Here is a 16,436-nt window from a genome sequence, read left to right on the forward strand (position 1 = left end):
ATTGCCTGTGCCTGTGTTACAATATTCACATCGCAGTGTCTGTTACAATACTCACATTGCCTGTGCCTGCTCCAATAGTCACACTGTCTGTGTCTGTGTGTTACAATACTCACATTTTCTGTGTCTGTGTGTGTCTGATGCTCTCGGAGCAGGAGTGAGTCTCAAACAAGGCTCACAGCAGCTCCTGTTCTGTGTGCCCTTGGGCAGTGAAGGGGACAGTCCTGGGAGCCCCTGTGATGCCAGGGGGGCTCAGGGAAGGCAGACTGGGAAAATCACAGCAACCATAGCAGTGCTACCTTCAGCAGGAACACTTTCAAGTTCTGTCTTAGTAGTAGCTGCAAGTGTAATTAATATTCACTGTAAACACACCATCAGACTTGATAATAAAGAATCACTAGCCTTGGAACACACACCCCACTTTCTCTGCATTTCAGTGTTAACTTCGTCTGAAAACAACACTGAAATAGCAAACACAATAATGCTGGTGTGGTACTAACATTCCAAACTTTCCAAAATAACCATCTGAGCAGCAATTCAAGTTGAAAAGCAACTTGGCTAAACCTTGAGGCTAATAAACTGCTTGATTAAATTAAGGGGTAAAAACTAATAAATATTCAAAACACTTGATAGTGCTTTGTTTGACATAAAGAACATTTAATGCAAGTCTCACTGGAAAAGCTGTCAGGTTTTATACCTTAAATAGACTTTTGCATTTAGAAACACCAAGTGATTCCATTTGCTGCCTTTGATTATTGTCTTCTGTCACTTTAATCATGCTGGCAAAATTACACGATTTCTGTGAAGTTAAATCCGTTTACAGTGCAGTTTTAATACAGCTTTACAGAGCATTCATTCTTCTATGCATTTTGATTTAGTTACTCCCCACCTAGCAAGGCTTTGCTTTGTTCCTGAGCCCTCATTAGCCTGGGGTTTGCTGTGAGCTCTCCCAGGGAGGAGCTGAGGTGCAGGGGATGGGGAGCAGGGGCTGAGCAGGCACAGCCCCCCAGCCCTGCCAGGCTCATGCACACACAAACCTGGGCACCCTCTGCCCTCCAGGCTTCAGCCAAACCTCCTGCTTCTGGGACTGAGCCCCTCTGTAATCTGGGTGCTGGTGATCAGCCCCCCATATCTATGATCAGCTCTTCTCCCCTATCCTCTCTTCACAGATTTCACAGAATTCACAGAATCACTGGGTTGGAAGAGACCTTCAAGGTCATGGAGTCCAACCCAGCCCCAACAGCTCAGCTGAACCCTGGCACCCAGTGCCACATCCAGGCTTTGTTAAACACACCCAGGGATGGGAACTCCACCACCTCCCTGGGCAGAGCATTCCAGAACTTTATCACCCTTTCCATGAAAAACTTTTTCCTAATATCCAGCCTATATTTCCCTTGGCACAGCTTGAGGCTGTGTGCTCTGGTTGTGTCAGTGCTGCTGGAGAAAGAGCCCAGGCCCAGCTGAGCACAGGCACCTTGCAGGAGCTGTGAGAGTGATAAGGGCACCCCTGAGCCTCCTTTTCTCCAGGCTGAGCACCCCCAGCTCCCTCAGGGGTTCCTCACAGGGTTTGTGTCCCCAGCCCCTCTCCAGCCTCGTTGCCTCCTCTGGATGTGCTTAAACATCTCAAAATCCTTCCCAGACTGAGAGGCCAGAACTGGACACAGCACTCGAGGTGTGGCCTCTTCTCACACTGTCCCACTGGACTGTCCAAACCACACCTGCTAAAGCATCTCTCCTGTGCCTCTCCCACCTCTCCATCCACCCTTCCCTGCACCCATCCTACAGCCCCAGCACTGCTCTGCTCTTTAGCTCCACCACCACACACAGGTTTTGGGTTTTCCCTCATTTCTCTGCAGTTTTCTCCCCCCAGCCCAAGCAGGAATACCCAGTGCTCAGGGCAGCCCCTCTGGGCTGGAGCTCCAACCAGGGCTGGCAGAACCTGTCCCTGCAGGTTGTGATGTGCTGCAGATGTGACTGCAGACCCTCCCACGGGGTCAGACAGGATTGTCCTCCTGCCTCAGGGGAGGATGGCTGAGCTGGCGGCACCAGGAGCAGCTCTGCTCCAAAGCAGGAGCCAGCACCAGCACTCTGGATTTACTCAGTCACAGCTCACCAAGGGATCCTGTGCCCAGCCAGTACAACAAAGTGAAATGGCACTTCAGAGAAAGGAGGAATTTTCCTTCCTAGCAATGCTCTGCATCCTCTAACTGAGCAGATCCCCATCTGCCATCCCAATTTATTCATCACTTCATCCTGGAATAAGTGCTTCTGTTGAATCTTGTCACCTACAGTTTGGACACTTTTCTAATTTTCATACATCAGGGTGGCAATGCTGGAAGTTTTTTAAGTGCAGTGGGACGGTGTTCACAGAGGTCTGAGGATGAGATAAGAGATCAGGATCTGACTCCATGTTTCAGAAGGCTTGATTTATTATTTTATGATGTACATTACATTAAAACTATACTAAAAGAATAAAAGAAAGGATTTCATCAGAAGGCTAGCTAAGAATAGAATAGGAAAGAATGATAACAAAGGCTCTGTCCTGGACTCTCTGTCCAAGTCAGCTGGCCGTGATTGGCCATTAATTAGAAACAACCACAGAAGACCAATCCCAGATGCACCTGTTGCATTCCACAGCAGCAGATAACCATTGGTTACATTTTGTTCCTGAGGTCTCCCAGCTTCTCAGGAGGAAAAATCCAAAGGAAAGGATTTTTCAAAAAGGATGTCTATGACAGTGCAAAGCCACACAAACCAGGCCAAAAGGAGAGCATTTAAACAAAAATCAGGGTCTGCAGAGAAACAACCAGCACCATGGCTTCACGTAAAGCATGTCCTGCTCCTTAAAAAGCCCTCAGTCAATTCCAGCTCCCAAGAATATTTTGACATTAACTGTGAGCTGATTAATTCCTAAAATCAACCTATCTGCAGTGGTTATGTCTAACACAAATCCTCATGGGCTTGTTTAAGGGTTTCTTTTTTATACCAACAAGAAAAAGATTCACACAGTTCAAGTCCTCTACATATCAAATTTGAAACATTTCTTTGAAACAGATCCTGAGCGTTAAACCCTGCTAAGTGCAAGTTGCTGATGTTGCTTCTTAATTGTTGTTATACCCTGATAAATAAGCTAAAAATGTGAGAAAATACAATTAGTTTAGAAAAACTGATTTAGCTATAAGCTTCATCGTTTAACTTTTCTCTGTATCCATGACAACCACTGGTCCATTTATTAAATAATAGCATCCCTGGTGTAATACACAAGTACTAAAAATCCTAACAAATAAACAGCAACATTTAGTTAAGTGTGTTTAGGTCAAGCATACAAACCAACCTGCCCCAAAACAAATGACAGAACGGGAGGAAAAAACAGATTGCAGACTCTAGCTTTCCTTACCTTAAAGTCATCTGGGAGCAGTAGCTTAGATGTCCTTAGGAAGCTTAATATATATCTGAAAATCTCCCCATCTCGATCAATGAAATAATGCTGCTTTAAACTGTCCAGGACAATGGGCTCTGTGCCATTAAACAGACGACTTATTCTGGAAAAAAAGAGAAGAGAAAAAGAAATGGGCAAAAGAGACAAAATCTCATCACACCCTCGGGGCTTCACAACAACCAATTTAGGTGCATCAATTCAAGGTGCATAAGGTAATGCAGGGTGTTAATTTGGGGACAAACACGTGCAGGAGGGCAGGAGCCCTGGCTGGGGGCACTGAGGGGCTGCCCTGGCACCGACCAGGCTCTGCTGCCCAGCCAGGCACGGCCATGGACACAGCTGGAAAACACCTGGAATGCTCACCCCAGAGGGAACCTGGGGAGAATCACCCACAGCTGGAATGCTCAGCCCACAGCTGGAGTGTTCACCCCACAGCTGGAGTGTTCACCCCACAGCTGGAATGCTCACCCCAGAGGCAGAGATCTCCAGGGGAGAACACGAGTCCCTGGCTGTGACACATCCCTGCCCTCCATGTCCTGCTCCAAGTGGCTGCTCCAGGGATGGGTTCCTGACCACGAGCTGGCCTCCAGCCTGGCTGGCATTTGATCAAACACCCTCCAAGCCCTTCTGTGCTGGAGGAGAGGCTGCCCAGGCACTGGGATGGGCTGGATGGAGCTGTCAGTGCCCATCCAATGCACAAAACAGACACCAATGGCTCGTGCAGCCCCACAGTGTCACCAGCATCACTGATGGGGATGAGCCTGGCGGGGGGAGAGCACCCTGGCAAATCTTTTGTGAGGGAAAAAAACAGGAGCAAGGCCTGTGAGACCGGAGATCAGCTGATTATGGGACCAAAGGACACATCAGCCACAGCACTCCAGGTTTTTCCAGAGCCTGCTCCATGGAGAACAAACCAGCATCTGCCTGGCTGCTACTCCTCCAGCCTCTCCCCTTCCCTCCCAAGGCTTTGTCTTCCCATGAGAAATAACCCAGCTGAATGTATGTTCTTGAAAGGCAAAACGCAGGAGACAGACAGCAACGACCTATTAAGTAATTGAGTCCATCTCTGTGACAGGGCAGCATTGTTCCCCACTACACAGTGGCTCATCTTTCACAGTCCAGCCTTAAATAATCCTGCCAGGAGGACTCCTCCATTTCCCAGGGAGGCCATCCCACAGCTGGCTGCATTTCACTGTCAGCCAGCCCTTCCAAACACCCAGGGGAGCTGGGACCAGGGCAGGGCTCTCCCCTTCCCTGCAAAACAAGAAATCAAAACCTGCTGCAGGCCATGCCCACACTGCTGCAGCCCAGCCTGGCTGCCCCCTGCTCCCAGCCCCATCCCAAGCTCCAGCCCAGCTCAGGAGTGACCCCAGTGCCCACCCAGGGGCTGGGAAGGGGCAGGTTTGCAGGTTTGCTGCCCCACTGCTGCTCCTACCCGTGCCCTGGCCCTGGCCCACAGCTGCACCTTGCTCTGACCTTCTAACCTGCTAATATGGCTGTAAATTTATTAATGCGCCATCTGTATCTAAATAAAATGTGGAAATAATAACTAAAGCTGGACTTGGTAAGTCTCCACTGAATTTTGCTGAAAAACCTTTCTGCAGGTTTTGCTGCCTGCTCTCATGCCAGCATCCAGCTAGTCTGGGTTACTTGTGAGAATAACCAAGTGCTCTCCCAAACCTCAATGATAACATTTTCTGTTTTCTCCAACCTCCAGCATTCCTACAGTATCAGAGAATGCCATCCAGTTCACCTGGCAACATTTCATTCATATAATCCCAAGGTTCAGTAAGACTTCTGTAATCCACTGGGTTATTTTTTGTTGTTATTTTAGGGCCATTTGCCCAAGACAGTTGAACACACTGCTCTGTACAGCCTCACACTCTACTCCAGGACCCAGACAGTTAATTTATTTCCTTTGGCACTGTGCTGTGCTGGGATACACTGAAAGCAGAGGAAGCACTGATAGCTTAGGGTGCAGTATATATACATTTACTGAGTCAATCTGCATGGCTATTGGAAGTTTTGAGATCTTGCATGTGAGCAAGCTGAGCTGCGGCTGCAGCCTCCTCCCCTGTGCTGCCCTTTCTCTGGAGGCTGCAGAGGCAAAGCTGCTCTGCATGGGCACAGGGAGGGCTTGCCAACAACTACAGGGTGCACAGAAGACAGGGTACAACATTTTAATGGGCCACTCTTTAATGCAGTAAAGCATTTTTTTGGTAATGAAAACAAAACATGAATTTTGAGGCTCCACTTTGTGGAGTGCCCTGAGCTGTATTTCTTCACCAGCAAAATTACTGCTGGGGAAAGAAACTCACAGAGTGTTGAAAGACTTAACTGCCACCCCAAAAACAGAGTGATGAATAGTTTAAGGATTTATTTGACATTTTAGGGGGATGCTACGTTCCAAGAACCAACTTCAGTGCAGCGTGTTGTAATGCTGCATGTGGAAAGAGCTCCCTCTCCTCACATCTCACAGCTCAAACCACACCTGGAAAAGTCCTTTTGGAAATGCAGCGCTGGGAGAGCACAGATGGACTCAAATGGACAGTTCCTGACAGGATTCCTGTCCCTGTGTGAGGCTGTGGGAAGGAGCACAGTGACCAGGAGCAGCTCCACGCTCTGCACAGGGACACAGAGCTCTCCGTGGATGGGTCAGTGGTGCCAGAACAAAATAAGGAGCAAAATGCACTCAGGCTGTCAGAGCTGGCAGGTCAGCAAGAGCAGGGGGACAGGAAGGGTTTGCCCTGTCCAGATGTGCTGATGATCACTCAGAAACAAGGCACAGCCTGGCTGGCAGCCTCAGGAGCTGCTCCCTCCAGGGACCCATTTGCTGTGAGTTTAAACCCATGGGGAGCTTCTGCAGCTCAGACTGGGCACCCATCACCCTGAAAATGTTGTTTTTAGGGGTGGTCATGGCAACCAGCACTGTGCTGGTGGACAAATTAGCACTTTGAGGAGGTCCCTGCCTATGGCACACAGGAATGTACTGCCAGTGTGCCTGTGAGGAGGCACGGGGAGGGGAGAAAAGGCAAAGGAGCTGCACTGGGATGTGCAGCAAGGGCGAGTCTGAACAATGAACATCCCTCAGCACCCCCACCTTCTGCAAGAGATGCTTCACTTTCTCATTTAGCAGCACTTGTATCATCTGTGTCCAACACGGAATTTCCACACAGGGAGCAGCAGACTGAGGCAGGACCAGCTGCAGCAGCTGCCAGCCCAAGGATGCCAAGTGTGTCCTTCCATGGCCTCCACCACCCTGGCCAGAGCTCAGATCCTCCCAGTCCCCTCCTCTCCCTCCCAGCAAGGTACTTTTCCCAGCTCCTGCTCTGCAGAGCTGCCCACCCAGCCCTCCAGGGCTCCCTGCCCTCACCACTGCTGCCACAGAGCCACCACAGGGCTGCTGTCCAGCCTGGCACCTCCAGCCCTGCCTCTCCCAAGAGCCAGCACAGAACCCGTGGATCCCATCCCTGCAGTTTCTTTGTGCTTCTGTTGTTTCTGCTAAAGGCTTTCACATTTTCAATCATGTTTCGCCAAAACGCCCAGGGGTGAGTTTCCAGCTTTGCACCAATTTTGCCATGATATTAAGATCTTCTTTTATTGGATTAAAAACAAACAACAAAGACAGCCAACCCACAAGGACAAGAGTGCCAGTAAATTCTTTTCTTTAGTTTTTTGGGCAAGGAAAGAAGCCCTGTGCTGCCTGCCAGTATCTACAGAGAGCTGCTGCCCCTCTTAATTCTGGGGACCAATTTTCCAGCCTGTGCAGGCAGGACCACAGAAGGGGCTGCAGGGTAGGGAGTGCAGCCCCAGAGCAGAGCTCAGGACACACCACATCCTTCAGCAACTCCCCCAGCTCCATTTCAGAGGCAGACAGGACTTTTGGCACCCCAGATCCCTCCAGAGCACATCTGGTCATCCCAAAGCATCACTGAGCACACCTGTGGCTCTGCACATCACACACAGCTGCTCCTGGGGAGTTTCAGGGCACTTTGGGACAGAAAAGTTTCTGGGGTGGGGCAGTTTGCTCTCTGGTTTGGACCAGTTTAGTCCTTTTCTTGAACAGAAAATACAAGTTCTTTCCTAATAAATCTGGTTCCAGAGGTCTTAAGAAGAGCACCCATTATTGTGAGACAACCAGCAAGTGGGGCTGTGGCACATGAGGCCCCAAAGCCCCCAGGTCCCCCTGCTCTAGGGGCACTGTGGTCCCTGTGCCCTGCTCTGGCCAACACATGACACTGCCTAAGCAGAGCTCTCTATCACAATATTGCACTAAAAGTATTAATTTAAGTAATTACATGATTAATATTTAACTGTTCAGTGATATTCTTGTCATTCATAATTTAGTTGTTTACATTTATTAAAAATTGATTTTGTAGACACTTTTTCTGCCCAATGTCAAATCAGCAGGGAACGCACATTTCAGCAAACTGTCATTAAAATGTGTCTCTCTCCTCATTTTGTGGGAGGGCAGGGGGAGAAGAGAGAAATGCCTGTCTGTGGGTCCTGCAGACGTGGTGGGGCTGTCCTGCAGCCCCTGGTGTCCTCCCTGCTGGACCTGCCCTGTGTGTGCCCTCAGTGCAAATGCAGAGTGAGCTCTGCAGAGCTCTCTGTGCTTTATGGGGGCTCTCAGCTCTGTTTGGCTTTTGGGGCTGGCTGAAGGAAATGCCACAGAGAGGGACAACAGGGCTGGTTAGAGGTGGGACACTGAGCTTGACCTGAACCTGCCCTGCAGGACACAGCAGCAAAGCGTCCCTGGTGCTGAGCAGAGTCCAGTCCTCACTGCTGAGCACAAGCAGTGCTGCTTGTTTCTCAAATATTTGCTCAAGGTGGGTAGGATAGATAGTGTTATCTGCTTGGAAGAGAAAAAAATGCCATGAATGGGAGCAGAGGTGCTTGACAGGCCTCACTGTGTGTCTGGCACTGCTGCTCACAGAGCTGTGTCTGTCAGAGCCTGCTCCGTCCTGTCACAGGACACACACTGCTGGGACAGTGGCAGAGCCCAGAGCATCCCTCTGGCTGCCCAGGATTGCCAGGACCCTGCCAGGGGGCTCAGAGACCCTGGCACAGAGCCCAGGATGCCCCTGTGGGTTTGATTATGACCCCTAGAGCAAATTACCAACCTTAGATGAAAGATCTGCAAGCCACAACAGTTTAAGTAGAATGATAGTGAATTTATCACAAGGTGAAAAAGTAGATTTTGGGGTTCTTTAGAATGGGGGTTCAGGGGGCAAGATGGAGGGAACTGGGCATGTCCAGCTTTTCTCCTTCTTCTTCTTGGCCTCCATCTTCTGGGTGATGTAGGCACTTACAGATTGGTTTAGAGTAGAAGCTCACTGTCTAACACAGGTGATAGGGATTGGACAGTAATTGTAAACATTGCACACGTAGTTTTTAGTATAAAGCCATAACACTGCCCTGGGGGCAGGCAGAGTGCCTGGAACTGTCCTGCTGGATGGACCTGGGCAGGGCAGGAGAAAGAATTTTATAGATAAGGAACAATAAACAACCTTGAGACCCAGAAATGAAGAGCCCTGACTGCTTCTTGGAAAAGAGACTCTGAACAATCTCGGAGTCACTCTGAGCAGTGAGAGATCCCAACAGGAGCGCACTGTGAAAGCCTCTCAAGGCTCTCTGCTGGCACTGCCCCAGCCCAGCTGGAGCAGCACAGGCTGGGTGGGCAGTGGGCAGTGCTGCCAGACCTTCCCAGCAGCGTTTTCCCTGTTCCCATGATTCCTATAGAACTGTTTGGATTTGTGCACAAGTTCCCAGCCAAGCGAAGCAGAATGGGGAAAGCACCTGCAGGGAGGAGCCTTAAACCAGGCAGGCTGTCTGGAAAGCAGGCCAGGCTGGCCAGGGGAGGACAGGGGTAACCCAGCAGATGGGAGTCTCCTGCCCTGTGCCCTGGCATGAGTTCAGAGAGGGGTGGGAGGCCCTGCCAGGCACAAGCTCCCTCACGCCCTGTGCGCTGAGGAACGTGGCTGGAGTTATAGCTGCCTGCAGGAGGTTCTCTGATCTGCCCCAGTTTGAAACTTCAGCTACAATTGGTGTGCCAGTTGTGCCACACCTTCCCTCCCTGCTCCCTGAGCAGTGATTTTGAGCCCTTTGCAGCTGAGGAGAGGCAGGGGCTGCAGCAGGGTCAGTGCCCACCCAGCCTGGCTGCCCTGTGCTGCAGCAACCCTGGGAGGTTTCACCCCAGCAGCCTCTTCAATCCAAAACATTTTCACCCTGGGACTGCTGCAGGGGGTGTAGGCTTGCTGAAGTGCTTGGCTTGCAGGGTCTTTGGGCTGGGGAGAATTTTAAGCATTTTTGTTTGGACAGTGATGGGGGAAAACTCTGTGAGAGCCGGAGTGTTAAACTGTGGGTATGAGCTGCTGCTCTGCAAATGTGACATCCAGGCAGCCACAGAGAGAGCCCCACAGGAGCTTCTGGCAGGTTCCAGAGCAGGGAGCAGTCCCAGCCCCAGGTGAGTGCAGGCACCAAGCCTGGGTGTCACACAGCTCCCCCAGCACTCCATGGCCAACCCACCCTGGCCCAGCTCCTGCTCCTCTTCCTCACCCACCCTTGAGCAGGGCAGGCCCAGTGCCAGTGTCCCACAGCCTCACTCAGCCCCAGAGGGTCCCTCCTGAGCACACAGTGAACCACCACAGCTGTCCAAACCAAAACTGACCTGTGAGAACAACACTACAACATCAAATTTTAACAATGTCATGGAGCACTATGGCCCAGCCTCAGCAGAAGGGGAGGAGTGGATTGGGTTGGCATGGCCCAGCTTTGGTAGCACAGGGGCTCCAGGGGTGGGTGGCTTCTCTGAGGAGCTTCCAGAAGCTTCCTCAGTGTCTGCAAAGCCAGCTCCTGGCAGCTCCTTGGAGCTCTGGCCAAGGCTTGGCCAATTAGCAATGGTGGAAACACCTCTGTGATCACAGATTGAAAAAGATAAAAAAGTTACTGCACAGTTGTAATTGTGGCCAGAGGAGAGCGGGGTGAGAACATGAGAGAAGAACAACCTGGAGACACCAGGGGCAGTGGGGAAGGAGGGACAGGAGGTGCTGCAGAGCTGGGGTTCCTCTGCAGGCAGGGTGAGACCATGGTGAGACAGCTGTGCCCTGCAGGGAATGGGGATCCATGGGGATGTAGGGATCCACCCACAGGGAATGGGGATCCATGGGGATGCAGAATCCACCCCCAGGGAATGGGGATCCACAGGGATGCAGAGATTGATGCATCCCCAGGGAATGGGGATCCATGGGGGATGCAGGGATCCACCCCCAGGGAATGAGGATCCAGGGGGATGCAGAAATCCACCCCCAGGGAATGGGGATCCATGGGGGATGCAGGGATCCACCCACAGGGAATGGGGATCCATGGGGATGCAGAGATCCGCCCCCAGGGAATGGGGATCCATGGCGGATGTAGGGATCCACCCACAGGGAATGGGGATCCATGGGGATGCAGAGATTGATCCACCCACAGGGAATGGGGATCCAGGGGGATGCAGAATGCACCCCCAGCCCTGGGGAGGTGCCCACAGCAGAGCAGGGCATCCCTGGGTGAGGCTGTGACCCTGTGGCAGACCCAGGGGACAGAGGGGCCCTGTTCCCAGGCTGGAGCAGCCTGTCCTTGGACACTGCACCCCTGCACAGACAGAGCCATCCCAGCAGGTTTGGGAGCGCTGTGTGCCCTGGGAGGGACTCAGGCTGCAGCAGGGCACTGAGAGCTGCTGCTCATGAGATGGAGCCAAGCTGGAGAAGTTCCTGCAGAACTCCCCTGTGGGAGGAACCCCACAGCACTGCAGGGGAAGAGCCCCTGTCCCTGGGCAGCAGGGGAAGCTCTGGGGATGGACTGACCAAAAGCCCCATTCCCTGTCTCCCTGTGCCATGGGGTTTATTTCACTTCTCATTATCCTGCTCTGAGTTTGTTAGAAATAAATCCAATTAATGCCTCTAATTCCAGCCTGTTTTGCCTTTGATGGTATTTCCTGAGTGATCTCTCCTGGTCTTTAACTCATGAACCTTCACTGCATTTTCTGTGCCTGTCCAGCTGTGCAGGGGTGGGAGAGCAGCTGTGGAGTCCAGGCAGGGTCAGCTCACTGCAAGGAGCGAACTCTCAAGGTAATGGATGTTTATCCACCTCCAATTCCTGTATCCTCCTGCTCCTGCCTCCCAGTGCTGATCCTGGAATGCCACAGGAGTTTTTGAGCCATATGCTCCCTTTGCCATGCTTCTGCAGGATATTACACTCATTAACCACTGAGCACCTGAAGGAACTGCAGGATCTATTACCCACATTTAATACTTCATATTTTGCTGTTCAGGCTAGGATATCTATTTTTGTTACAGATCAGAGCTAGTCTATATAGTATCAATATGTAGTTTTAAAAGTCAATAATCCATAAAGAACATTTTCATCTACCATGCAGAATCATTCTTAGGAAGCTCTGGAAGGATTTTCTTTCTTCTTTTTATGTCACCACTAAAAAAGCAAAATTAGGTATAGAATGGATTTTGTAGTTAAAACAAAGCCATAGACAATTCTGTTTTCTGTTCACTGTTACTATCAATTAAAGTCCACTGGAGCAACAGGTAATAAAATCCACTGAAGTGGAAATTACCTATTATTTTTGCAATACCACAAGGAATTCATGGTAAGGGTGAGAGATGCTTGCTGTTTACAGCCTATCTACACATTTAAGACACTTTAGCAGATGACTTTGATATATAACTTCCTGGCAATGTGTGTGTATTCATAGTCTGATGTATTACACTTATCCCTTAACTTGCAGAAACAGTATCAATGACATAAATTAGCAGGTGAGACAAGAAGTGGAAACATTATCCCAGGCAAAGAAGTTGGTGTCTTTTCCTGAAGGAAAAAATTCACTTGGCAGTCAGGAGCCACTCTGGCCCTGCATCCCTTGGGCCACACATCCCAACAGGGATGAGGAGGAGGAGGAGGAGGAGGGCTCAGACAATTACCATGAGCAGACAAAACACAAGGGAATTGAGACTGCCATGAACCCTTCATTCTCCCCAGGTTTGCAGGGGTATTAACCCCAAGTCCTTCACCTGCTGGTGGGTTCAGGTCCCCAGCTCTGGTCTCCCATCCCCAGTTTCCCTCCTGTCCTGTGGGTGCCCAGCAGGAGCAGAGAGCAGCTCAGCCAGGAGCAATGGGGCAGGACACAGCCCTTCCTCCAGCTTGCCTTATTCAAGAGTTTGTCCATTTTAGTGTGTTAACAGCTATGAAAATACTTCACTATACAAACATTTCTAGTACATTATTTGCTACATCACAAATCCTTTAATTCATTTTGGCACATGTCCACATCCACAGGTAAAGGAAGAAGATACACACACAGGACAGACTTTTTGCTATACACGCATCAGCACCCACCACACCTATTTAACTCAGCAGTGATGGAAAGCATTTGCTGTGCTCAGCAAGGTAAAAAACATAACTTTCAAATACAGGAACAACTTCATTTCTTCATTACAATTTCCCTACCTGCCACTGACATGACATGTCCATCTTTGGCACCAGGGACAGGGACAAAGAGGTTTATGATGCTCAAGCCTCCAATTTCCATGGTTTGAGCTGCTCTGGGGTGCCCATGGCCAGAGCAGGGCTCTGAGCAGCTCAGGTGTGAGCAGCCAGGGCATCCTTACCCACTGCAGACCAGGCCAGCTCTGCCACCCTGCTCCCAACAGGCACCAGCTGTTTGGGGACAGTGACAGCAGCATGGCTGACTTGTGTATTTTTAATAAAATCACCAAATAACGTGAGCCTTCGACACACAGGATGTGTTCAGGGTAGGGGCTGGGTGCTATTCTTTGAATGAAATACTCTGAGATCCAGCAACTACACTGTAGGTAATATCCATCTACCTGGGAATTCCCCTCTTTATTTTAAATTGTGGACTTACACTTGAAGTTAAAGAAGAATGTAAGCTGGATTTCTGGTGCTACTGATTTTTTCCAGCATAACATTCTGTTCTATACTATATATAGGTTATTTTTTCTCTCCTTGTGCCATTCACTTCATTCTAATTGAACTTTTGCCTAAATAGTTGGGGAAGATTAAAAACATTAATATAAATTTATATTGTATCCTCTATTATGCCATTGCTCCTGCAGCTCTGATTTGAGGCCTCTGAGGATTCTGGGCCTCTCACATTTTCTCAACACTTAATTTGCACTAAATATTGGTCAGGAAAATAAACTCAGAACAAAAATTCTTTAATTTAAACCAAAATTCAAAACTGGCATCTTAGTTTTGCAAAGGTTTTCCAAAGGTCCCAATCCTGGGAGAGCTGCACTGCAGCTCAAACTCTGTGGGAGTTGCAGGCACCCAAGAAAATGAAGTTGTTAATACATGAGAAGATACAAATTTCAAATAAAACAATCCTGCCTGTGCAAGTCTTTTCTTGCTATTCCTTTAACCATCCCTTTCCCCTAATCACGGAGCCCTGGTGAGGGCAGGGCTCACCAAACACCAGCTCTCTTTTGCTGCTCTCCTTCCTTCTGCAACCTCCAGTGGAGGATAATTCAGTATTTCACTGAGATTTTCAATCTGACTGAATCTGGACTTGCTTCCATGACCAACAGCCCAGTGCAGCTGGGCGTGCTGGGAGGCTGAGGACATGCAGACACTGGTTTTATTATAATATAAATGGGCTAAATCCTGCTTGTTAAAGTCAACAGTGAAACTCCCACTGAGACTCAGTGAAGGCAGGGAAAATTTCAAACGGAGCTCATTTCCCTTTCAGGGTGTGAGTCTGGCCCTCCACATCTTTTGCATGTGTGGGTGCTGTGAAACCAGGACATTCAGCAGGGGAAAGAGGGATTCATTGACTCAAGGGCTCCACAACCTTTTACAGAGCTCTGTGCTGTGAAACCAGGACATTCAGCAGGGGAAAGAGGGATCCATTGACTCAAGGGATTCACAACCTTTTACAGAGCACAAATGGTGACACCCAGATGGTGACACACTGATCTGGTACACACTGCTCACACACAGAGCTGCAGTGTCCCACCTTCATTCCTGATCCCAGACAAAACCCTGAGCAGTGTTTTCTTCTGATTATCTCCTTTATTTCCAGATTCACAGGACTCTGCATCACCTGGGCAGAGCAGGGACAGCCAGTGGCCCTGGTGCCCACACTGGCCTGTGCTGCTCTGTGAACAGGAATGATTCCAGCCTCTCTGGGCACTGATAAATCATTTTTCTGCTGACAAGCAGCTGCCCCTGTGCTTGGACCTTTCCTTGTTCCACCAAACTGGTGCAGCTCTCCTGCTGTTGACAATAATTTGGAAAGATCCCAGCCTGTCTGACATTCTTGCTCCATTTGCTTTTCCTGCAGCCAATCCTGGTGAGCTGCCCTGAGCTGGGGACAAACAGTGACACAGGTTTTGCCCAGTGTCAGGGTGTGAAGCAGCTGCAGTGCAGTTCTGCCCACCCCAGCACAGCTGACAGCAGCCCCTGCTCTGGAGCAGGCATTGTAAGGCTCACAGGACACTGCTGCTGCTTCTCTCCAGGCATGTGTGTGATTTTCCAGCTCCCTCTATCCATATTTTGTTATCACACTTCAAACCCTGAACTAATAATGTTTATTCTCTTGCTTATTCTAACTTTTGATTAAGCTGTAACCAATGTATTTTTCCTAGAGTTCATTTAAAGAAACTGAAGACATCAAGAACAACTGGTTAAAAAGCTATTTTGAAGGGAAAACAATCCCCAAGGCCCACAGAGCCACTCCAAGCAGGAAGATTTGTGTGAGTTATTTGCTGGTGAGCCTGAGCCATTGGCAGAGGAGCAGAAACATAGAGGAATTTCCAGCAGGTTTTTCATTCCTGCAGCTGGAGAGCAGGGACAGGCAGGAAGCAACACCAGCACCATGTCTGCTGGGAAGAGCCCACCCCACAGCCATGTTCCCAAAAAAAGGAGTCCCTCTCTAAAGGAACCCACACCCAGGAAGGAGACAGCATACACCTGCTGCACAGAGAACACCTCCCCTACAAAATTAAACTCATCAAAAACTTTAAAATAATAAATAAACTGTTCACTGTTGAGTTCTGATGAGCTACTGAAAGCTGAATGTGAGTTTCTTATGTGACTAAGAAAGAGGTTAATTCTTAAATGCAATACCCTGGTCATGGGTTTGGTTCTGGTTCCAGTGAAGTCAAGGCCAAACCATCCTCTGATTTAACAGAAGCAGGCCCCCAGTTTAACCCTCCTGCCTGCAAACAGAATACAACTGGATGTGAAACAAAGGAGAAATATGTTTGAAACTGCTATTAACTCCAAGCTTTATTATATAGACTTATCCATAAGACTGAAAACAGTCATTGAATTCTTGATTTTTTTTCCTCATTCAGCATCATTTTTATGTACTACTGGCCAAAATTCATCCATCTTTCCCTCCAAGACAGCCCTGGCACCCATTTCTCCACTGTCCTGTGCTGGTTCCCATGGAGCTCCCCTACCCCAACCTGCCTATGGTGGGTTTGGCAGGGGCAGAGCTCATTCTGCATCCCCCAAGTGCCCAAGCTGCAGCCCTTGGTGTGAATTGCACAAATTCTGGTATAAATCCTCAGCCTAACACAGCATGACACCAAGGAGGTTAAAGAGAGTCCCTGGTTTTCATTGTCCACTTTCTCAAGAGAGATTTGCTGCTGCCAAAGTGTCTCCAGCCCTAAATGGATTACCTGCAGCAGCTGCTCTCCATCAGGAGGGAGCAGAGACAGGAGCCTGCCCTGTGCCCTTCCCTCAGAGCCTCATGGTCAAAGCTCAGCTCCCACCAGAGCTCACCAGCTGATCCCTTCTGGGTCTGACCACCAGGAATGGAGCAAAGGAAGGAGGAAAATTCCACAAGGACACAAGTTACTGCACAGTGACTCCCCAGCAGCCACGTGCAGGACTCTCCCAGGTTTTGCTGTATGTGACCCTCAGCAGGTGAAAAGCAGCAATTTTGGCTTCTGAACACAATTTAGCATAGCACAGGTGA

General features: G+C 49.5%; 1 protein-coding gene across 3 annotated transcripts in view; it reads right to left on the reverse strand.

Moving 5' to 3' along the window:
- Positions 1–16,436, reverse strand: part of KCTD15 (potassium channel tetramerization domain containing 15) — a 49,347-nt gene that overhangs the window by 15,284 nt on the left and 17,627 nt on the right. For all 3 annotated transcript variants that reach the window (XM_005492534.4, XM_074551064.1, XM_026796704.2), the window contains exon 3: positions 3,395–3,539. In XM_005492534.4, coding sequence (XP_005492591.1) covers positions 3,395–3,539 — 145 coding nt within the window. The remainder of the gene's footprint in view (positions 1–3,394; positions 3,540–16,436) is intronic.

Source organism: Zonotrichia albicollis, chromosome 13, assembly GCF_047830755.1.
Source record: "Zonotrichia albicollis isolate bZonAlb1 chromosome 13, bZonAlb1.hap1, whole genome shotgun sequence".
NCBI lineage: Eukaryota > Metazoa > Chordata > Aves > Passeriformes > Passerellidae > Zonotrichia > Zonotrichia albicollis.